General features: G+C 43.2%; 2 protein-coding genes and 1 long non-coding RNA gene across 5 annotated transcripts; 1 reads left to right on the top strand and 2 right to left on the bottom strand.

Annotated features, from left to right (window-relative positions):
- The first annotated feature begins 361 nt into the window (after positions 1–361).
- msh6 (mutS homolog 6 (E. coli)) lies at positions 362–7962 on the top strand. The gene is made up of 10 exons (XM_061285336.1): positions 362–726; positions 1069–1274; positions 1369–1535; positions 1661–4220; positions 4674–4960; positions 5090–5207; positions 5282–5371; positions 5445–5599; positions 5775–5974; positions 6039–7962. The coding sequence occupies exons 1-10, from the start codon at positions 488–490 to the stop codon at positions 6118–6120; spliced, it is 4104 nt and encodes a 1367-aa protein (XP_061141320.1). The 5' UTR covers positions 362–487; the 3' UTR covers positions 6121–7962.
- fbxo11a (F-box protein 11a) lies at positions 6751–15210 on the bottom strand. 3 transcript variants are annotated; one of them, XM_061285340.1, is made up of 22 exons: positions 14847–15210; positions 13048–13172; positions 12883–12964; positions 12499–12640; positions 12093–12222; positions 11448–11531; positions 11235–11367; positions 11045–11151; positions 10853–10964; positions 10656–10762; positions 10452–10589; positions 10137–10354; positions 9874–10054; positions 9650–9772; positions 9303–9388; positions 9124–9200; positions 8909–9052; positions 8400–8510; positions 8228–8335; positions 8045–8153; positions 7860–7958; positions 6751–7695 (listed from the first exon to the last, which is right to left on the bottom strand). In XM_061285340.1, exons 1-22 carry the CDS (start codon positions 14938–14940, stop codon positions 7566–7568), a joined length of 2640 nt encoding a protein of 879 aa, XP_061141324.1. In that variant the 5' UTR covers positions 14941–15210; the 3' UTR covers positions 6751–7565. The 3 variants fall into 3 exon arrangements, 2 of the variants coding, with proteins under 2 accessions (XP_061141324.1, XP_061141323.1); XM_061285339.1 differs by having other exon boundaries at positions 12499–12643; XR_009715177.1 differs by having other exon boundaries at positions 7656–7695; positions 8103–8153; positions 12499–12643.
- A 5522-nt stretch (positions 15211–20732) lies between these two features.
- On the bottom strand, positions 20733–23010 carry LOC133158274 (uncharacterized). Its single transcript, XR_009715179.1, has 2 exons — positions 22877–23010; positions 20733–20935 (listed from the first exon to the last, which is right to left on the bottom strand). It is a non-coding gene; the product is annotated as an uncharacterized LOC133158274 (long non-coding RNA).
- Between the last annotated feature and the right edge of the window lie 693 nt (positions 23011–23703).

The raw sequence follows: 23703 nt of genomic DNA on the forward strand, positions 1-23703 counted from the left end.
CTTCTGGAAGGCAATTATTATCACGGGGAAAAAAACACATACCCTACTGCAGCCTACTCTAGGTCTCTATTTTATTTTGATTTATTATTTTGCATGCAAGGACAGATAAGAGTGATGTAGTAGAACCATTGTGTAATTACCTTCATTTGCTGGTTATGCTTGCGTCGAGGTATTGATATTTCTGGGTGGAAAAACAGCTGATTTATTTTATTAATGTTTCTTTTCAGGCGTCACATGACAGGCGCCACACTTGCAATTCACATTTATCACCACTGGTTGATGCCAGGCGCTCTTCCATTGGGAGGTCCCGGTGACGTTTATGCCACGTGATTTCCGGCTCTCCGGTACTCGATTGTCATTGGATGACTATGGTTGTAGTCGCGCCTTCCTCCTGACGCATGTGAGTTTCCCGCGAACACAGGAGGCTCATGGAGTTGCCGTAGGTCAATAGCTAATAGCTAAGAGTTGTCACAGACCAGAATCTGTCATGGCGAAGCAAAGCTCACTTTTAAATTTCTTCTCCAAGTCTCCTCCGCCGGTGTCCAAGCCGAAGCGCAGTGCTCACCCAACAGAGGCCGACTTGCCGTCCTCCATCGAGAAGTCCAACTCTTCTCCAAAAGAAGAAGCTAAATTACTCTCGAGCAAGACCACCAAAGCCAAATCAAAGAGTGTCGTGAAGAATGCGAGAGGAGGATTCGGCGATAAAGCGTCAACAGCAAAAGACGCGTGAGATAATCTTGCTTAATTCAACGATAGTTTTCGTGCGTTTAGTAAATGAAACGTGCATTTCCCATTATTTTACTTAAACATTGCTAATGAATGCATGTGAAGTAAATATATAGTTTCTTGACATTTGGGTAGTCGATCAGAAACAAATGCACGTAGATAAAACAAATGCAATCTCATTTCTTTTGTTTAGTAGATGCTAAATAATTTTAGAATAAAAGTAGTAACCACAACGTTGACTCAATGCCTTGTCTGGTATGTTCTTACAAGCATGCCGCAGGTCATGGTTGTTGATTTATTGAATGACATGATTTCTGGAATCATGTGATTTTTGGTTTTCAGGAGCACCACATGCTCATTCAATGCAGGGTCCCTTGTGTGGGCAAAGTTGGAGGGGCACCCATGGTGGCCATGCATGGTGGTACCTCAACCTCTGAGCGGCCAGCAGATGCGAGGCCGTGGTCGGGCCCAGCGCATACATGTCCACTTTTTTGATGAACCGCCCACACGAGGATGGGTCAGCACCAAATACGTCAGAGAGTACCATGGTTAGCCATGACTCAAATTTCTATTAACACTTAATGAATCTTGAGCTTCTAGCAACTGTAACTGATGTGGAATGTCTTCTCATTTGTGTTGCAGGTTCTGACAGTAGTGATTCTAAAACCGGAGGATTGTTTTTTAGTGCGAAGCCTGAAATCCGCCATGCAATGGAGCTTGCAGACAAAGTCTTGTTTGATAGCCCAGAAAAACGATTAAAGATGCCTCTCTGCTCAGATCCATCAGATGAGGAAGAAGAAGAAATGGAGGTGACACCATTTCATTAAATATTTTGGCAAGTTTGATGTAAATGGAGCAACTGTAATGTAACAATCATCCCTTGTCTTTCCATTTAATAATGTGCATGTTTTTTTCTTTTTTGTAATGCCAACAGCTTGATCAGACGACAATGACTGACGGCGAGGGCAGTGATGAGGATCAAGTGAAAAATGAGGAATTAAAGTCATCAAAAGTCAGTCCGCATCCAACCCGGTCCAATGGAAATAAAGCCAAGCGTCGCCGTATAATCGTGGCTTCAGAAAGTGAGGATTCTGAGGATGAATTCAAACCAGAGCGAGCCGCTAGCAGCAGTGAGGATGATGAGGAAGAAGCCCCGGTAAGCAGTGAGGTTGAAGAAGCAGAGAGCACACAAGAGTCTGAAGCGGAAAGCCCAGTTAAGCCTGTAAAACGTAAACGTCCCGTGGAGAAGCCCGCGACGACAAAGCCAAAGATAACCAGTATCCCTTCCGGTGCATCGAAACGACCTCGGGCGTCTACATCTGGCGACACAAAGTCTCGTTTATCTGCCTTTTCTGCCCCTGACATCTTTGAAAGCCAGGCCAGCGGATCAGGCACAGATGGATCCACAATGTGGGACCACGAGAAGCTGGAGTGGTTGCAGGATCGTAAGAGGAAAGATAGTCAAAGGCGGAAAGTGACGGACGAAGGTTATGATCCTACCACCCTGTATGTGCCGGAAGACTTCACCAACCGGATCACTCCCGGTATGCGTCAGTGGTGGCTTATCAAAGCCCAGATGTTCGACACTGTTATTTTCTACAAGGTTGGCAAGTTCTACGAACTCTACCATATGGATGCTGTGATTGGAGTCAATGAGCTCGGATTGACTTTTATGAAAGGGACCTGGGCTCACTCTGGCTTTCCAGAAATCGGCTTTGCGCGCTTCTCAGACGTACTGGTCCAGAAGGGCTACAAAGTGGCACGTGTGGAGCAGACTGAGACCCCAGAGATGATGGAAGCGCGATGTAAGACTCTGGTCAAGCCCACCAAGTTTGACCGTGTCGTGAAGAGAGAAGTGTGCCGGATCATAACGCGAGGTACCCAGACGTACAGCGTGTTGGACGGCACCCCTTCTGAGAGTCAGAGCAAGTTCCTGCTAAGTTTAAAGGAGAAACCCGAAGATGAAGGAAAGGGTTGGTGTAGCCGCACCTATGGAGTCTGCTTTGTAGACACCTCTGTTGGCCTCTTCCACGTTGGTCAGTTTCCAGACGACCGCCACTGTTCACGTCTACGCACCCTGATAGCGCACTTTGCCCCAGCCGAAGTGCTTTTCGAAAAGGGGAACCCTTCGGTTGAAACGCGCAAGATACTCAAGGCTTCTCTGTCGTCAGCGCTGCAGGAGGGGCTGAATGCAAGCTCACAGTTCTGGGATGCTCAGACGACTCTGAAAAAGCTGTCAGAGGAAGACTACTTCAGAGAGAGTGCAGGAAAGGACCAGGGCACAAATTTTCTACCTGCTGTTCTTAAAAAAATGACCTCTGACAGCGATTCGCTCGGTCTTACCCCCAAGGAGGGTTACGAACTGGCGCTCTCATCGTTGGGTGCGTGCATCTTCTACTTGAAGAAGTGTCTCGTAGACCAGGAGTTGCTCTCCATGGCCAACTTCGAAGAATACATCCCTGTCGATGTTGAAATGGAGAAAGCTGCCGGAGAGAAAAGTTTCTTTGCTCAGACTCGCCAGCGCATGGTCCTGGACGGAGTGACTCTGGCAAACCTGGAGATATTTCAAAATGGCTCCGGAGGTACAGAGGGAACGCTGCTGGAGCGCCTCGACACCTGCACCAGTGCTTTTGGAAAGCGGCTGCTCAAGCAATGGCTCTGCGCTCCTCTGTGTAACCCAACATCCATCGAGGACAGACTCGATGCACTGGAGGACCTCATGGTTTGTCAAGGGCAAGTGTCCGAGGTTTCGGAGCTGCTGAAGAAGCTCCCCGATTTGGAGCGCCTCCTGAGTAAAGTTCACAGCATTGGCACGCCGCTGAAGGATCAGAACCACCCGGACAGCAGAGCGGTTCTCTACGAGGAGGTCACCTACAGCAAGAGAAAAATAGCAGACTTTCTTTCAGCGCTTGAAGGTTTCCAAACCATGCAAGAAATCGTCAATGTCTTCGCATCGGTTGCTGGCGACTTTCAGTCCAAGTTACTCTGTCAAGTGGTAAGTCTTCAAAATGACAGCGGCGGGCTCTTTCCTGACCTCTCTGCTGAACTCAAGCGCTGGGAGACGGCCTTTGACCACCAAAAAGCACGAAACACGGGTGTCATTACCCCGAAGGAGGGCTTCGACCCCGAATATGACCAGGCTCTGCTCGACATCAAGAGTTGCGATCAAAAACTGCAGGATTATCTGGACCGACAGAAAAAGCGAATCGGTTGCAAGAAGATGGCGTACTGGGGCACCGGGAGAAATCGCTTTCAGATGGAGGTACCCGACAGCGTCTCTGAAAGGAATATTCCAGAAGAGTACCAGGTGAAGTCCACAAAGAAAGGCTGGAAGCGGTACGTGACCACGGAGACTGAGCAGCTGTTTTACGAGTTGCAAGGATTTGAGGAGAAGCGAGATGCTGCCCTGAAAGACTGCATGAGGAGGCTCTTCTACAACTTTGACAAGAACTACAGCAACTGGAAGACTGCAGTGGAGTGCATGGCAGTGCTTGGTATAAACATTTAATGAATAAATTTCCTCGGCGGCGTTCCAACACAATTTTCCCCCCAGTTTATAAGTGCAGTCAAGCCTTAGTTTATGAGCAACTCTATTTGTGAATAAATCCGATTTTACAAGCCGTCTTTGCTTATACGAGAAGTGAAATCAAAACAATTCTTGACAATAATAGGCTCAATGCGTCCCCACTGGTGTAAACATGGAATTCTGATTAATATGGCGTTGGTGGAATATGAATTAGAGAGCAAAAGTCCGCCTGTTTTTATCCATTTTAGTGGGTGGCCATTTCACCACCCATGAAAATGTCATGACTTGATCAAGACTCAGGTCATTATCAATTAAGGCCTGTTTTCTGAATTTGGTCATGTGACATTTGCAAGTTGAGGTTTGACTACAATGATAGACTGGGTTTTTATTTTTAGCTAAAATAATCGTAACTTGTTTTCAGATGTTCTGTTGGCCTTATTACGCTACAGCCAGGGTGGAGATGGACCAATGGCTAGGCCACAAGTTGTTCTCCCAGGTGGCGCTGAGCAAATCACACCCTTCCTTCAACTCACCGGTTCTCGTCACCCGTGTGTTACCAAGACATTTTTTGGCGACGACTTCATCCCAAATGACATCTATATCGGCTGCCCCGGAGGCAGCGAGGATGGCGATGATCAAAATAATCATGCCCCATGTGTCCTCGTCACAGGACCCAATATGGGCGGAAAGTCCACTCTCATGAGACAGGTGGGTCACTCACGGCTGTACACTTGGAGTCATAAACATTTTTTCCCGAAAGCAAAATTGAAACGTCTTAATCGCGAGACGTCACACTGTTTTTGTTTGTACCATATTTTTAATACATGTCGCCTGCAGTGTGGACTTGTGATCGTGCTCGCTCAGCTGGGCTGCTTCGTACCTGCCGAGAGTCTGCGCTTCACGCCCGTCGAGCGAGTCTTCACTCGGCTCGGCGCTTCCGATCGCATCATGGCCGGTGAATGAGCAAAGAGAGGAGGAGACGTGCACTTCTGTGATCTGCGTTTCTATTAATCCTCTTGTCCACTATAGGAGAGAGCACCTTTTTCGTTGAGTTGAGCGAGACTGCGTGTATTCTGCACCATGCCACCAAACACTCACTCGTGCTTCTGGATGAATTAGGTACATGTTCACTCGTCGTGATGCTTTAGTTTTTACGTGCAATTGTCTAACCGTTCGGTCGTACTGTGGGCAGGAAGGGGCACGGCCACATATGACGGCACGGCTATCGCCTGCGCGGTTGTGAAGGAACTTGCCGAAAAGATCTGCTGCCGTACGCTCTTCTCTACACATTACCACTCTCTAGTGGAGGACTATGCCAACAACCCGGCGGTGCGCCTTGGCCATATGGTATGTATGTTTACTTGTAATAATATACTGAGGGTCCTCGATTGAGTTTGTACACACATTGTTGTTTATCACTATTGTTTTCTGCTTGCTACCCAATTGAATTATGTGGCATAATATACATTTTAGTATATAATTGTGATTTGCCCATATGTACTCTGCAATGCATCTTGTTTAGGCATGCATGGTGGAAAACGAATGCGAGGATCCAAGCCAAGAGACCATTACGTTCCTCTACAAGTTCATTTCTGGGCCGTGTCCTAAGAGCTATGGCTTCAACGCTGCTCGACTCGCCAGCCTACCAGAAACTGTCATTCAGTCAGGGCACAAAAAGGCCAGAGAGTTTGAGGAGAGGATCATCAGTCTTCGACTTTTCAGGTATGTTCCCACAGTGATTGTTGTTGTTCTCCTGCTCATTGTGATGTCTCTCTATTCTTAACAGGAAGCTCTGCCAGTTTGCTGAAGACCCCACACAGGATAAGACCCACTTTGCCACACTTGTTCAGAAGATTCAATCCATGTAATTTGGAAACTTATATTTTGGGCAAGTTCTGTCTCACTTCGCTTTAGTTTGGCAACCCCACACTCACAGATGGTGCACTGTCCTCCTTTTGTGCATTTGCAGTCTTGTTACTTTAGTGACACTGTGGCTTACTTTCAGACATCGTCTTGTCAAAATATACCAATTACATTCCACGTTTTGTTCTGGAGGAGAAAAAAACACTACTGTCGTGATCTAATAAAGTTTATTTTTTTAAAAAAAAGACAATGTTCACCTAGGAAATTAAACCCTTTTAATTCAAGCTAGCGCCTACATAACGGTTATTGAATACTTCACAATATATTAAGTCTAGATGTTATGATACATGCATACATTTCAGTCTGAATTAGGACCCACAATCACCAGTACACATGAATTGGGGGAGGGATAATGAAATTATATAGTGCTGTATGTAGATACTGGTCTCAGCTTTAATGGAGTAAAAAGCCTATTGGCTTTTCCTGCAACATTGACAAAAGTGGGCGGGGGGGACTGAAAAGGATTTCACAAGACATGAGACCCAATTAAGTAGAAACAATGAAGCTATTAAACTACAGGGTGGCATAGACAGTTGTCAGACAGCCATGAGTGCGTCAAAAGAAGAGAGCAGACGTGTCTTTTCAGTTTTATCTAATTAAGAGTCCTACAAATACACAGATACCCCTTAACAGTTCATTAGATGGGAGGGGGGAGTGAATACATTGAAGTAATACAAGTCTTGTGAAAGTACAATTCAGTCTTTGTGTTGCAAATGTGCCAGTGTTGCAGGAGAAACTGCTTAGTGTTTCCCTCTCATTTCTCGGGTCTCTTTCACAGAAAGAAGTTAGATACTGCGACATGAGTATAATTACAGCAACTCTGGGGTATAATAACCAACAAACAAACAAAAAACACGTAATAAAATAAAGACGTTCAAGTACAGTAATATTTTTGCATGAAAATACAAAACTACACAAAAAGCATTAAAATCAAACATTTGAGTTGGATGTTGTGGGCGGCGGAAGTGCTAGTTCATAAATTCTCATACGTAACGTATGAGGAGCTCGGTGATCCAGCGATGGAAGCATTGTGACCTTTAGGGCCATTTACTCCACCACAACGTAATGTCTTTTTGCAACATGTTTCTACATGACTGCTTTTTTTTTTTCCCCCTCCAAGTTGATGATCCCCTACCCCAGTTGTCATTGACACTCATTTGGGAAACATGACGTACCCACAAACCCCTCTACATCTTTTTCAAATCATGTCACTTTTTTGTTGTTTTTATAAAATAAACAGAAAAGCTAGGCATCTTATGTCCAAGTCTTTTTTTTTCCCCATTGTAAATGCTCTGTAAGAGTCTATATTTAAATTGGGCTTTCCTCTTCCTCCACTGCGGTCCCGAGCATCCATTACTGGTGAAGCGCGACTGGGCTTGTGGTCTGGGGCTCAGTTGTGCTGCAGCGTATTGGACTCTATAGGAGGCGCAGAGTCGTAGAGGGTGTCTGTGTCGTGCGTCGGCTCTCCGGCTAACGTGCAAGGGTTTGATAGCGTCCCTGCACCACAGTCGCAGAAGAACCTACGAGTGACGAGATGGGAAAAGGATTAAATCACAACGACAGAATTGCAGCGTTGTTTAGCTATTCAATCGTAAAAGATGCTAGGTTTACAACTGTGTTGGATGACCACACTAAGGAGAAATAATTCATCCAGTGATTCATGAATAGTGCTGTGCACACTCACCGATCGTGTCTGATGAATTCCACATCGTGTCCCTGGTGGCACTTCTTGATGCAATTCACACAGATGGCGTTGCGATCTGTTGTGTTACAGGTGTGGCACCTGTGGCGAGCCAAACGGTAGCCGTGAAAAGTCAAAACAAAGACAGCGAGTTGACATGGTTATCAGGTTCTCTAACATGAAGTTACCTGTAAAAATCGTGCATTGGATAGCTGGTGTAACTTGAAATCTTGTACAGGCACTGACCTCTGCTCACAGCCTTTTCAATGGCATCTTGATTGTTCATTATTTTGTTATCTGCAGGAGAATAAAGATGACGATTGTCATTTGACAAAAGTTGGTCAGGAAGGTTCGTCGGTCCAAGTTAGCACCTTTCATCGTAACGTTGACCCCAGATGCTAGAAAAAGCCCTCCGAAGCGATTGTTGAAGATCTGATTGCCCTCTAAAGTCGCTGTGGCGTGATTGGTGATCTCGATACCTGGCGAAAACAAACTATTTCAACACTGTAACGACACTCATTCCTGGATTTCACATCAACCTACCTGCGGCAAAGCCGTCAAATATTCTATTTTTCCTCAAGACGGGGTGACTGTTGGTGCTGATGAGGACGCCTGCTTGGGCGTTCCTGAAGATGTCATTTTCCTCAAGCAAACCTGAGGGAAGAAAGACAAATGTCAATTTACATACTTTAATCAAATACTTTGGAAAGCTACTGTTACTCACACAATCTTTGCAAGCAGAAAATACATTCCAATAACTACAACAATAAAATATACAGATTTAACCACAACAGTGTCGTATCACCAATATAAACAGAATAGAATGGATTAGCAGCCAACTAAAATGCACAGGTTAGCTGCAACAAGCTGTCTCAAGATACAAAAATCTTTGAATGTATCACCGTATTAACAATACTTCCTTAACACCAATTACGATGAGCGCTTCAATGAATAGTGGAGAAAATACAACACACAGAAATCTAATAATTTGTGAATGGGCCAACTCCAATGATTCCTATCCCAACTCCAGTGACTCATGCCAACTTCGTTACCTCTTCCTCCATTAAATATGCAGATTCCGCCATCTCTGCCATCATGGATCTTGTTCCTTCGCAGGGTGGGGTTGCTGTCTGTCTTAATCCATACTCCTGCCATAGCATTGTCAAAGATCTCATTGTCCTCGATAAAGCCCAGGCCTGCAAAACAAACCGGTTCAAAATCAATACAAATAAATAATAAAGGAATAGAGATTAAGCCCACTTCTCACCTGAGTTGTAAACCAAAATACCGCCATTCTGACCTCCCCATATTTTGTTCCGCCTGATTTTAGGGTTACTGCCAGTTCTAGTGATGACAGCGAGGGGAAAATAGGGACAAAAGCTCACTTTCAGACATTTCAGCTCTGCATGGACCAAAGTAATGTGAAGCATTGTTCTTCGTACAAACCTTATTTGAACTCCAGAATACATGTGATTGTAAATGTCATTGTCTTCCAACACACCATGGCCGTTGTCATAAAAGTAGACCCCGACCTGACAGAGAGAAAACACTGTGATGAATCTCAATATAATGAAAAGACCATTTAATGCCTTTTGATATATAAAAAAAAAAACATGCTGATTATGTTTATCTTTCAGTGGTCATGACATAACAAGACATCATCTCGATTCGGCACGTTTCACCAAATCAAATTTAAAACCATTTTTAAGATTAAGAATTTTAATTTGAAGTTAATTTCAGACTCATGTATCGCAACATCCAATCTACACGGACGTGGTCAGAAAATAAATGACCTGTTTGCCGCTGTGTATCCTGTTCCTCCGCAGTACCGGCGTGCTGCCCGTTGTGACCCACACTCCAGCCAGCGTGTTGCTGTACACCTCATTCTCCTCGATGACACCCTGTCCCTTCTCATGCTGTGTTAAAAAAAAAAAGCCATGCGCCTCAATAAACACTGCATACACATCTAAAAGATAAGAAACATTCAGACTCGATGAATTTAGCCGAAATCTCTTACCACATAAATGCCACCATGTTGACCGTCATGGATTTTGTTGTGTCTGACAATAGGGCAGCTATTTGTCCTGATCTGTATCCCAGCCAAGGCATTCCCATAAATGTCATTTCCTTCTATGAGACCTCGGCCATCACCAAAAATATACACTCCGCCTTGGTTGCCATTAAATATAGCATTCCCCCTGTATTAAAACACAGCATATTTCAATATAGACTACACTGGTAGATAGCTATGGAAGCAATTTGTGAGGCGGCCATACTGACCGTATTGTAGGGTCACTGTTAGAGGTGATCCACACGCCGGCAAAATTATTTGCATAGATCTTATTTTCGATAAACTGTCCACGGCCCTTTTCATGCACGTAGATACCCCCCGTCTGGCCGTGATGGATCTCACAGCGCACTACTGTCGGGTTGGCGTACGCCTTCACCTCAAATCCTGCGATGCGGTTCCTATGGATGTTGCAACTCTCAAAGTAACCCTGGAAATAGAGCAAAAAATTAACCTCGACGGCCATGTGCTCCAATAACCGAGAACGCCGCTTACAGGGATTTGGTGTTTGAAAATGTGAAATTTACCATGCCGTGGTCAAACGTAAAAACACCAACATCTCTGCCATGGTGAATGTGATTCCTTCTAATGATTGGGTTGCCGTGGTTCTTTACCCAGATACCAGCCAGGGCGTTGTTTGAAATCTCATTGTCCTCATATATTCCCTGGAAAAACAATAAAAACAATTTTAGAAGTTCATTCAGACTTGCGTGAATGAAGGCGCATAGTACCTGCGCATGGTCGGTGATGTAAAGTCCAACATTTTCACAGTCACTGATATTGCAATGCTTGATTGTGGGACAAGCACCTTGGCCACTAACGCACACTGCCGACCCCACTGAAGAAAAAAACAAAACACCGGTGTCAATAAATGTTTAAAGTACAGATACACACTTGAAGCAGAGCAAGTAGCAGTAGGCTTAATTACCTGTGCAAGTGCTGCGTATGATGCAGTGGTCAATAATTGGGCTACAGTTGACAGTAATCTCCAAGCAGTGGTGTGCATTATGATGCTGGGCGGATTTGTCGTCAGGATTAAACTACAGTGGACACAAAAATTCAGATCATCACCTTGCCTTTGCGCTCAGGGCACACAACAAAAATAGACATGTCAACTCACCTTTATGGTCATGTAGCCGACGTAGGCGTCTTCTGAACCTTCCATGAACACAAACGTGGAGTCTCTGGTATTCTCAATGATGACTTTCTCTGCCACTTTTCCAGGAGCTACAAACAGGGGAGAAAGGTCAAACCACAGTGCAGCAGACTCATGAAAAAGAAACAAAATGGAAAACGTAAGGCACACATACCAGCACCAATCATTGTGATGGGCGACTCAATGTAGATCCATTCATCTGTGTAAATACCAGTGTGAACAAATATGAGGCCGTCAAAGTGGGGCTCCTGGCCCCCTCCAAGAGCATCCTCTATGGTGTCATAGTACTTTGGGGGGGAAACAAAAGGAGTCAGATGAATTTCTAGATACTGAAAAGAAACAAGAAACATTGGACTTCACCACTTACAAACATGTTATCTCTCCCTTTGTACCTCGCAGGATTGCTGTAGAAGTGTTCCGCATAACCTGGCTTGACGTGAGCGCCTTTATACTGCAAAAAAATGATCACACATTTAGCCGTTTTGACAAAAGACATTGTCGAGCTATGACGGTATTGAGATGGAGACGAGTGAAGGTGAAGCTATCAAGAAAATATTTCAGACATGGTTTTGTTCAAGGAAACCGTGAAGGTTAATGTAGCCCAAAGGAACAGAAATTGAACACAGAGTGCCTCTCCCACCCTGCAAATGGAAGGTCACAGTTGCGGCCTGTCAAGTTGTCCTTTCGCATGACATTAGCCAACAAAACGCAGCACGCATGACAAAAAGACAAAATGTTTCAGGATAGTAGTAAAAAAAGGCATCTGCAAGTTATTTATTTTTTACACAAAGTGTGTCCGTTGAAATGCACTAGATTACACTGAAAGGCATTTGAATGCAGTGGAACATTTAACTGTCAGTCAAAAATATTACAGGTGATTTTTTTTAAAACATTGTGTGGTTCCATTTAATGTAACCATGAAATTGTTACGCAATGCTGAAATTAAAATATTGCTAATAAACGCAGAAAAGACGAGAACAAGACTCAGAAAGTTGATGAACTGTCAACATACCAGCTGCTGAAAACTTTCCTTCCAGGGATTTGGCTGCTCATATTCTTCTGGGTTTATTTGGTAGAACTTCCCTGCCTCTGGGTGCATCATGGGTCGCGTGTACTCAAAAACCTCCATGTACAGTCTTTTCCTGCAACAAGAAAGAAATCGGTTATCAGCGTGACACAGTATCCAGTTACTAAAATAGTACTACAAAACCTCACTGCCCAAAATGTGAAAAAATTTGTACATCTGTACGTTAAAGTCATGACCTCGGTATCATAGTATGGCAAACGTAACATTGCAGAAAAAAGTCTGCGAATGTCGTTAAAATATAACCGTGTCAGCAGATTAAGACGCTCAATGTTAAAAAACTAATTTTAGCAAGAAGTGCTTGAAATGATGTCAGGCTCCACCAGAGACTCACCAGAGGATGGGGTCGTTTGCTAGCTCGCTGAAGCGCTTGCACACGCATGCCGAGCGGCACAAGTCCTGCTCCAATAGATATGAGAAGATCTTTAGCACCACCTCGTCTGGAAGCTTCTCCTGCAAATACTGCTCAGCAGGAGCTGCTGAAAGAAAAAATAAAAGAAAATATTTAATCAGGAAAACCTGTTTGGGGCAAAGAGTATATGTACTTGATTACAAGAAGTCACATTGTTTGTTGTTTAGTTATTTTACGTGATCAGGTTAATGTAGAAAAACTAACATAGGTTTGTTGATAATCAGTTGCCTAAAGTGTATTTTACCCCCATTCAAAATGTCAATAAAAAAAAAACTACAGTCCACTCTAAAATGTGTGCATAGTTACATGGTATATCTTGACATTTGCCTGAAACTCTGGGTCGCTTTGGTCGGTGACCAAAATTTTCTGTGGTTGAAGTGGAAGCACCCTATGAGAAGTACAAATCAAAAGGGATAATTAGTTGACAAAGGTGTGTTTATGAGGCACGAGCACTGCTTTTGTCATTTCTACCTCCATGTTTGACTTTGTCGGACACACTGTTCTCTTGGGCAGAGACTTTCTTCGAAGTTGGTATGGACTATTCTGAGCTCCTGGACCAGATTCTTCTGCAACCATATCTGCAGGAACGTCCTCATCTGCAAATGGTAGAGATAGACTTTAAAGTAGTGAACAATACACACATTATGTAAGATATTATTGATCATATTGACTCTGAATGATCAGCTAGTAATCGACCAATTTACATGGAAAAGTTGATGATCAGATTATGTCAATCAATAACCTTTCATAGGCGATCGCAAAAAGTGATAACCTGGAGCTCGTACTTTGAGAAAGCAGCCGGTGTGCAGTATTGTGTCCCCTCCTGCTTTCCTTAACACTGCGCCGGCACACCACAAAACAAACAAACCTGCCGTGTGGAGTTTTTGTGTGTTTTGAGAGTGTGCAGTTAATAATACATGCAATCTGTGTCAGAATCAGTATTGACCAATGCCACTCATGGATAATCGCTATCGGAATCAGCAGCATAGAAGCCTGAATAGGAACACCCCTCGTAAAGACAGATATGAAGTACAGGTATCACAACATATTTGAGATACGTAAAAGTAAAGCATTAGATCAATGTAATTTCAAAGTACTCTGACATTTGTCCTTAACAGCACAATAAATCCAAGGGTGGAGGGGGAAAAAAAGATTTAATTACCTACTCTGTATGCTCCAGAAACCAATACAGATCCCATCAAGAAGGGGATTCAATCAAGCCTAAATAGAGCATTCACCCAGAACTAGATGCTAAGAAATGATGGGTTGTTAGCAACTCCTGAAGGGAGATGCAACGCCTTGTCTGTTTGTTGCTCTGGTTGCAAAGATGACGCTCAGGGCTTGTGGTCTAGTAACCACCAAAACATCCCGATCGTGGTCAATTAAAGCAGCTACAAATTGTACAAGACCAACCTACAAACACCTTGTAACAGTGACTAGTGAGCGAGAATTATTCTTCCGTGTATGTTATGAGATCACATCATGACACCAGCCAAGTTGAGAGATGACGTTAAACGATATCCACTTGCACTTTATTACTATATCCCTACCGAAAGTGGCCTCTTTTCTCTAGCAAACGTATTTCAGCAATAACAAGACTTGAGGGCACAACCAGCTAATGTTTACGTTTAACATTCGCAGCACGTACTTCATCCACTACATGGCAGTGAATTTACGTTACTGTAAATGCAAGTTAAATCATCGTCGTGAAAACATAAAATCCCCAAATTGTATTCCTTCATTGGCCAAAAAATAAATAAAAGAAGTCTAGTATGAAACACCTGGGTTCAACTAGTTAGCCAAACATGCTAATAATAGCATCTGGTACGACCGGGGTTCATTGGGTATGCTACGACAACCACTTTGTGTACCATTTCCTACGTTTGCCACTCGTGAAACAAGCAACCCCGGCATCAAGCTCGTCATTTTACCCTCACCGCAAACGTTAGTCGGTGGGACAGCACACTTTTTCAACATCGGTAATGCAAATAATGGCAAATAAATGCCCACGGAGAGCAAAAAAATACAGCAAAACAAAGCGCGGCCTGAACGGCAGCTCGGAACACTAAAGCCTCGGTGTTTCTTGACAATATAAGCCGAGGTACACGCCTGCTTTGTGGTGCCTGTCGTTTCAACAACAACCAACATTCTGCAGATCTGAAACAATAGTGACGAACACACTCCAATAATTAAACAAATATATTTAAAACTAATTATTAAACGAGTGACAGGGCAACGCTAGCGCCTCCCCAGACCAATATCGAGGTTACCTCTTTCCTGGTGGTTCCTCTCCGGCTGCACCGGGCGCGGCCTCGACACTCGCCTTGGTCTTCTGCTAACGTTACTTGCTCTGACGGAGTTCATTTGGGGTGTTGTTAATCGGAAGAAATGTCGAAGCCTTCACAGCAGAAGAGGCAACGTCGAGTGCATCGTTTAGGCCTTTTCCAGGAGCATTGCGAGATCTGTCATCTTCCGCGGTGGGCTCCGGAAAATTGCACGGTGGTCGGGTTATTTCCAGTCCCCTGCGCTGGCGTTACGTTTCGGCCTAAACACTGTGGCAGGAGGAGCCATAACAGACGAGCACCGTTCGCCAAGAATCAGTCGCATCACATGGGACGACCTCTCCCCGTCACATGGTCGTCTCACATCCAGCCCAAACATTCAATTACGATTGTACCGCAACCTTTTGGATGTAAGATGCCTTGCTCAACGGTGATTGCAACCTTCACAATTTAAGGATATCCCAATGCAAAAGTTGAATCAAGTACTAAGCCTTTTGCAAGAAAAAGTATTATTAATGGAAAATTATTATTTGATTACATAAGTAACGCCTTTTTTATTCTGCTTCTGTGAGGTGTATCAAATGTTATTGCCTGGTTTTGCACCAATACATTTAGAGTGTAAATATAATTTTGTCTATCTGTCAATACAAATATCACAAATAACACATTCTTGATTTTATATTAGATATTCGATTTTTTATTTTTATTTTATTTATATGAGATAGTCAATATTTTTACCTTTATCCACTTAAAGGTGAAATAAACTTGACTTGACTTAAAGGTGAAGTCTGCTTTTATTTTTGCAATAATGTATTCTAATAATTGGTAACTTGATATTTATTTTATTTTCAGCTTTCCACTTCGAGTCTCTTTTTTGCTTGCTCATGGGACACTTAGATTGTTTTTTAAATGTCCAATGTATATAGTTGGAAATAAATCAACTCTATTAGATACTGTAGCAATTGAGTACCTTTTCTAACCTGTCATATCTTCTTAAAACATGAAAACAGCGATAGATCTATTTATCTAAACATTGTAATGCTATTTTTTGTATTCGTAATGCACTCAAGTAATGTATGATTGCAATATAAACATGGAAACTATTAATACCACCAAATCACCCCTGGGTCTAATTCCTTCTAGCTCATTTAAGGTACACTGGTTGCCCACTAGATGTCTCTTCTCACTTCTCATCAGATGTTGAGTGAAATGAAATGTACAGTATTTGTCATCCATTGTCTGGGAAATGCTTGAACCTCACTCAGTGAGTATAGAACAACAAAAGACAAAAATTTTGCATCTGCATTCTATAATGGGAGTATTAATACAACTCTTAAAATGTTTATGCCGATTCAGAGATTATTGACTACACAATAAAGGATTCTTTACGACAGATTAATTTTAATCTTCAAGATTATAGTAATTCACTCTGTGACTTTAAAAACATTTTCTGGACTGGTCTAAATGTATTTTTTCCTGTTTGAGCTACATTCTCAAACAATTGAAGACTTGTGCTGCAAAATTAATCATAAGTGGCTTTAACATGGCCAACATCTTTTTTGGAACCAATCAAATGCAGTTGTCCCCCTCATACTTCTCCTTTGTATGGAACAACATCAGAAAAAGCTTGCAAAATCTCACAGATTTGTTTTTCAATCTCATTTTTCCAATTGTTTATTTCGTTTTCTTTCATGTCACCTTAGGGCCTCTCTACCGTTCCGCATTTGTTTGCTAGCTACAATTGCCTCCACCAGCGTAATGGGTTTTGGGTCACTGACCATCAATGTGTTTGTCTGTAGCTTTGTGGCTTTGCGACTTACCTTGCAAAGGCCCTAATCAAGAGTTAGCTGAGGATATTTTTTTTATGCTGGAACTGTATGTACAAAACCCCTCTCTGTTCCTAATGCTCTTTGCTCTGAAAGCATTTCTTGTATAATAGATAGTAGTCAGCTGAGACCTAATGAAGCATGAATGAAAATGAAATAAAATGTTAGGACTCATTGTTACTATGACCAGGAGGACCAAGACATCATCTTTATTTAGCCATGTAAACATCACCAGTCTTCTTGCAAAAGCACATCTTCTTGACTAATCCATTTGAGTTATGACGGTGCAGCCCATGTGTTGGCTTGGTAACCAATCTAGTATCCAGTGGCAACAGAGGTCTATTGAATGCTCTGTATTGGCTGATTTGACCAACGCTATCATGTCACCAAGTCACAGCACACAGCAGCAGAGGATAACGATTGGGTCGCGTATTATTCGGCTCAGTAGTTCAAACTGTGTGTGAAAAATTGGGGAGGGGGTCATTATTGGACTGGCAATACAAACATCCTTTGTGATGCGCAATTTCATGTATACTGATGATGGCGGTGTGGTCGCCGTATCTCTGTCAGATGTGCACGGAAATCATTTGATTGAGTCCTTCAATTGAAATAACCGCTTTGTCCACATATTCGATTGATCATCATTTTACGCCGTTAATATCTGAAGGCATCCGCTGGGGCAGAGGCAGACACAACAGGATAAGCGTCTTTGTCTCAGACGAGTGTCCGTCACAGACCCCACCCTCCGTCCCCTCCTCTATTTGGGCGGCTGTTACAGAGAGGGCAGATGGCTCATTACCATAAATAGGACAAGGAGAGAGTGAGTGAGGGGGCCGTGCACACCGACCAAGAGGACCATACCGCCTAAAACCGAGGAAATGGGAGGCCGTTGCTAGGAGAGAGGAGAGACAGCTTTATGGTAACACAAAGCTGATTCCTCCCATCCCTCCATCCCCCTCCTCCATCTAAACTCATCTCCTTCCTGCCCCCTTTTTGCCCTGAGCTCTGAGTTTGCTGGTTGGGGACAGATGGTCATTGGGCCCCATCGTCTTTACAGCTGGACACGGGCGAGAACAACACAGTGAGACCTGGAAAGGATGAATCGCGCCTCATCCCATCCAACATAGGAGGAATGGGAGCAGCGCGTGCTGAAGCCCGAGCCAGCAGCTAAGAATAGATCCATACTTGTTGCCCACAGGAAACGTATGGCATCACAATAGGTTGTCTTTTAAGCTAGTTTCATTCAGGCTGTAGGATTCCCTAACCTAACATGATACATTTTCCCACGTACACATTGATGCTGATGTTAGGAGAGTTGTTGTTTTTTCAGCCAGCCAGTGCTGTTATTTTTAATCCTCCACTTGAGTCACTGACCTTGTTTTAAAAGCCCGCAAAGCTTGATAAATGTATTCACCCGTATGCAAATTAAAAGCACGCCAAAATATGGGCCATACTCCGAGGTGAGGTGAGGAATTACATTCTGCCATGTTGAGTCTGTCAATCAAGTCAACATGTCAGACTGAGGAGCAAATCTGTCCTGAGTGGACCTTTGATTGCAGCCAAATGTCTCACACATAAAAAAAAGAAAGACCAAGAGTCTCATGAAGCTAAATGTTAAATATGAATACTTCAGTAGGGGTAATTATTGAGCTGTTCATTTCATATGATTAGAAACTACGTACCAACTCCAAATGATAATATGTCATTTCCCATGAAAACTTATTAGATGTGATATGTTGCATGACAGGATTCATATTTTGGGAGCACAGAATGGGAAAGGCGAGAGCACGGAGACAGCATAGAGGTGAGCCTGCATCACCTAGCGCTCCGCCTTGGTTGCATAGGAACACGAGAGCCATGCCTACCCTGCAGACACACTCCTTTCCTCTCTTTTCTGCCATGCTTCATTACCCCGTGCTCAGCCAGGCACGGAGGCACTGCACCACTTTCTCCAGTCTACAGCCGTGCGCCCTCTTACACTCACGCATGCAGTCAGGCTCGCTAGGGTCTCATGCTGGATGGGCACTTGCCCTCAGGCATTGGGTCACTCTTGCTTTTTAAGCGCTGGGAAGGGACAAAAGTGCATGGTAGAGTGGTACTTGTAGCCATTTTTCAAACAAGGCACCATAATTATAACTATAGGGCAAGGAACCGTCTTTGGTTTATTTTTATTTTGCTTTATTAGTAATAGATTTGACATTTCTTTGTTCAGACAAACTTTCTTACTTACTTATTCCGGCTGTCATTCCATCGTTCGTCGGAGCCGTGACGTGTCATTATTTTTCCTGGTTGAATATATCCAGAACACCTTTGGAGAGAGCTGGCTGGGAGGCAGGAAGGAGATGGCCAACCTACCTCAACGGAATGCCCTGGAACCACCACGTGCGGGTGGCCAAGTTGGGGTCTGGCAAAATGTGTGTCAGGTGGCAGGTACTATGCTGCCCTGCTAGCCCTTCAATTACCAAATCTAGCTCTTCTGAGGTTAATCATTTCAATCAGTGCCCTATAAAAACTTACACAAGGATTCAAAAAGTATGAATTGAATTTAGAATTATGTTTTGTACTATACAATAGTATCGGATTGAACCCAAAAGTATTGCAAAAAGTGCCCTGTAAAGGGTTAACGGTATGTTTGCGACAAACAGTTGTGGTTGCATCTGTGGCGTTCACAGCTGCTCCTGTTACACTGTTAACACATGGGTGCTCATACTTTTGGTTAGCATCACTTGAGGCTGCAAAATAATTTCCGTGATGCTGCAAAATAATTTCCACAAGCAGTAATAACTTTAACACTACACGCACTGACGATGGTGCCGGAGCATTAGCAATGAATAACACTGGTAGTGCCAGCTAACACAGCTGGACATAAGACCACGATTGTCCAAGAAGATACAGTGTGTTTGTGAGCGAGGAATGGTGGGGCGGACCACAAGCTTTGCAAATCTATGCGGGTGTCCAAGAACAAAGCTTTTGGTGTTGTGTTATTGTTGTGACAGTGAAGCCATCAGCCAGATGCCTCGCAGACATCACAACTTTGCGTAGTGCATTTTAAAGGGAGGAATCGACACATGAAGTGGGTTGACTTTTCTTCATACTGCTGCTCCACTGTTAATTGACTACAAGTGTTCATTTGCCTGTAAGGGGCAGTCATTAAGGGTGAATAACCAAATTTGGTTTGGCAATAGACTAGCCAGCGATCAATGGGTTTATTCAATTACCCCTACATGCGGTGTATTGTCTAATTCTGCTATTCGAAAGCCTGTGCACAGGAGCCCGGACATTTTGGTGGCTTAAAAGCGCAATAAGGTAGCAATGGTCAATAAAAGGAAAGATAGGACCCACTTATGGTGATGCAACAAAAAGATGACAGTTCATTGTGTTTCTTTTTGTGGAGAAAAAGCGATTGAGTAGCTGCCGCCTGTTATAATCAAGTTGTAGAAATCACTGTGTTTCTAAAGAATACAATCACTTACAGTGTATTGATTTCTTTAGCTAAGCCTGTAATCGGTGATGTAAACAAGAGAGAATGCAAATTGAAGAATGTAGTTTGTGTCAGACTCGACTTTCACAGTCTTGTTTTTGGGCAGATTACATGCATGGCTAAAAGAATAGTTTTATAATATGTGGTGAATGTGAATTCATTTTATGAACATAATTCTAGATGCAACATTTTTTGCCTTGCCGAGAAATTGTGCTATTGCTCTGTCATGAGTGGTCGATGTGTGTGATGTGTAATTGATGTCTTTCAAGTGCTTTGTGTGGTAACTGATTATCAGTTTAGCAGTAAAAAATGTAAAAAGGGACATATAATCATCCTCTACGCAACTAGTTAAAGGTCATTTAACCGTTCAGTTTGTTTTTAATTAAACCTTGTTAAATTTAATTTACTCTCCCTAATGATGGCATGCTTAATAATCCTCCAAAGGAGCAAATTGACGCTCGGGTACATCCAGTAATGCAACGTGTTCCCGCTGTCACCTGAATAAATTGCATCAGTACAGAATTACAGGATATTTGTTTGACTATTGAAAAGACCATTCCGCTGCTCTCCACATTGAGCATTTTATTGCCAGCGCCTGAAAGGAGGCACTTATCTGCTGATAGATAACAGACAATCAGCAAGTGCTGACACAATTCATAAAACTGGGTTAACAGAAAGGATTGTCAAACAAAGACTTCTGTTGGCAAACATCCTCTTCAACCGAGGACGACTGCAGGCAAAAAGCTGGGAGAACCTCTGGGGAAAGAAACCTGAAGAACAAAGCAAGTGTTGCATTTGAAACAAGTTGACCACGCCCGGTTAGATTTAGTACTAACAGTTGGTGGGCGGGAAGGGTAAGGTAACATTTGCAATACATTCACAGCAAAGATCAAGCTTCTTAGCCTGTGAGTATAGAATTAGTATAGATTTTTACAGAAATAAAATGAGCTTTGACCCTTTTTTTAACAACATCCGGAGTCCAGCAAGCGAGCTTTGGGAGTAATTATTGGGATTTACCGGACCCCTTGATACAGACGGTTTCGTTCTTGTGCAACCCGTGTCAGAATGTGGTTCGCAATATATCTGATTCATTTCCAGCGAGGATCAGTTCTCATATTATCCACTCATACACCACATATTTAAATGTTGCTATACTTTTAATTTAATTTAATTTAATTTAATTTAATTTAATTTAATTTAATTTAATTTAATTTAATTTAATTTAATTTAATTTAATTTAATTTAATTTAATTGTTTATTTATTTATTTATTTATTCATGCATTCATCCATCTATTTTCTGAACCGCTTAGTCCCCACGGGGGTCGCGGGTGCGCTGGAGCCTATCCCAGCCGTCATGGGGCAGTAGGCAGGGGACACCCTGAACCGGTTGCCAGCCAATCGCAGGGCACACAGAGACAAACAACCATTCGCACTCGCACTCACACCTAGGGACAATTTGGAGTGCTCAATCGGCCTACCAAGCATGTTTTTGGGATGTGGGAGGAAACCGGAGGGCCCGGAGAAAACCCACGCGGGCCCGGGGAGAACATGCAAACTCCACACTGGGACGGCCGGAGGTGGAATCGAACCCGCACCCTCCTAATTGTGTCATTTATTTATTTATTTAATCTATTGTATCTACATTTCAGATATTATCTGTATTTACCAGCTACTGTTAGGGCTCTATAGCAAATGAGATTGGGCTGACTGGGCACCTCACTGTCAACCACTGTGTTTCCAGTCCAAAGCTTGCTAAAAGGAGAAGGAAAAAAAGAAAATAGAGAGGGTCCAACAAAGGCAAGAGGACAGAGGGAATATAGTGCAGTATACAAACAAGGTTTGTCACTGTTAGACAGTTTTATGAGCTCCAGACCTGCTGAAATTGAGTAGCGCGTGTGTGCAGCGCCTCTTATCGCCTCGCTGGCAGTAAGCGAGGGCAAGAGGCTCAACACTTGGCGCTCGGTAAAAATGGTCTGATTCATTTTCCGCCTGAGAGGGTCTCACAGGGGCAGCATCAGAGCAGCCAGCCCACACAGATTTATGGACCATTAAAGCAGCGGGGCTCCTGACCACTCTGCCACCACAGGCCGGCTTGCAAAGCACACACCGCGCCCCCATTCATGCTCAGTGTCTTCTCTCCAGGACGGGATGGATTCCTCATTGTTCATCCCCTCACTTTTACTGCCTCACATGAACTCCACTCAAAGTCTGTAATCCTGAACTACTTCAACTTGCTCCCTTTTATCTAGAAGATATGTTTACTCTTAATTGTGCTCAACTGCTGATGGTTAACACACATTTTTCAGATGCTTCAGATAAAAAAAAAAATCCCAAATAAGATGCTAAGTGCATCGTGTGTTGTACACAGTTAGGTATATGTCCCACGACTATGCTCAACATTTCTGATGCAAGTCAGTGGGGCATGTTGTTTTAGCCTTAACAATCAGATTAGCACCATTTTAGACACATCAGCTAATGGTCCTGTCTTTCCAGGCATCCTCTATCAACAGTTTCCCTGGTGATTAATGCTTCTCCTCTCTCTCCCTCGCTAGCTTTGCAACTTCATCCCTGACAGTGACGCCGGGAGGGAAAATGGGACACAGTCTAGGCGGCATGCTGTCCCTAAGAATAGCATTGTTGCGCAAGAAAATGATGTCAGCATAGGTCTTAAAAGCATGAATGAATATAATATGACAATGAAAATCCTCACCTCAACCATGAATCTGTTTCTTTCTCTCATTATTTCTGTGTGCTGTACCTGTTTTAAATAAAAGCATGTTTTTAAGGACAGGGCTGAAGCAAGTGATGAAGACAAATACTATTTCAAGTTGCGTGTTTGCCAATACAACCACGGTAAAACCTGTTTGTCAAGTCAAAACAAGGCCAAAACAAATGTGTGCATCAACAACAGACAGGAGTGCGTACGCCATGACTGCATGACAGATATGTGGGCTTATGCACAATAAAGGCACACAGGGAACCTATTAGATCAGACCACAGAGAGGTACTTATGTGCGCTTATGAAATCGGTTGAGCACTGTATCACCGGTATGTGAAAGTTGCAGTCTGGTGTGAAGTCGCTTTCAGCCAGTAAAGCTGCACTCCACAGATAGCCTAGTAGAGATAAAAAAAAAAAAAAAAACTCTTTTCTGCCTCTTATTTAGACTAGCGCGTCAATATTGTACTGTAAAGGTCTGCGTATTTGAGTTACAGAGGATGCATTTTGTGTACAATCAGGTAAATATAATAGTCATCGAGCTAATCTGTCAACATTTGTAATTTTGGGGTTCAAGAAGTCTTTTGTTAGGGGACATCAAGATTCACTTGAGTGAGAAATTTCAAGTCAATCAGGTAGGTGTAAAGAGGGAGGGCACCGTTTAAATTGTGTACATTTGGGCCTTTACAACAAGGCCACCATAAGGCCTCCTCCTGTCCAACGTACAGATTTGTGGAGGAAGTGTCAAGTTTAAAGCGCTCTTAAGAAATCGAAGAGGGCTATAACAGTATGTATCAACCTGAAATAATATTAAATATCAA

Source organism: Syngnathus typhle, linkage group LG8, assembly GCF_033458585.1.
Source record: "Syngnathus typhle isolate RoL2023-S1 ecotype Sweden linkage group LG8, RoL_Styp_1.0, whole genome shotgun sequence".
NCBI classification, from domain to species: domain Eukaryota; kingdom Metazoa; phylum Chordata; class Actinopteri; order Syngnathiformes; family Syngnathidae; genus Syngnathus; species Syngnathus typhle.

Bases quoted from the DNA above. Each gene is read 5' to 3' on its own strand.
- msh6 (XM_061285336.1), top strand. From the start codon at position 488: ATGGCGAAGCAAAGCTCACTTTTAAATTTCTTCTCCAAGTCTCCTCCG. The intron at 4,961-5,089 runs GTGGGTCACTCA...TGTCGCCTGCAG, and splicing joins AGTCCACTCTCATGAGACAG to TGTGGACTTGTGATCGTGCT. The intron at 5,975-6,038 runs GTATGTTCCCAC...TATTCTTAACAG, and splicing joins ATCAGTCTTCGACTTTTCAG to GAAGCTCTGCCAGTTTGCTG.
- fbxo11a (XM_061285339.1), bottom strand. From the start codon at position 14,940: ATGAACTCCGTCAGAGCAAGTAACGTTAGCAGAAGACCAAGGCGAGTG. The intron at 11,532-12,092 runs GTATGTTGACAG...ATTTTTTTGCAG, and splicing joins AGGAAAGTTTTCAGCAGCTG to TATAAAGGCGCTCACGTCAA. The intron at 8,336-8,399 runs GTAGGTTGATGT...TGTTTTCGCCAG, and splicing joins ATTTGACGGCTTTGCCGCAG to GTATCGAGATCACCAATCAC.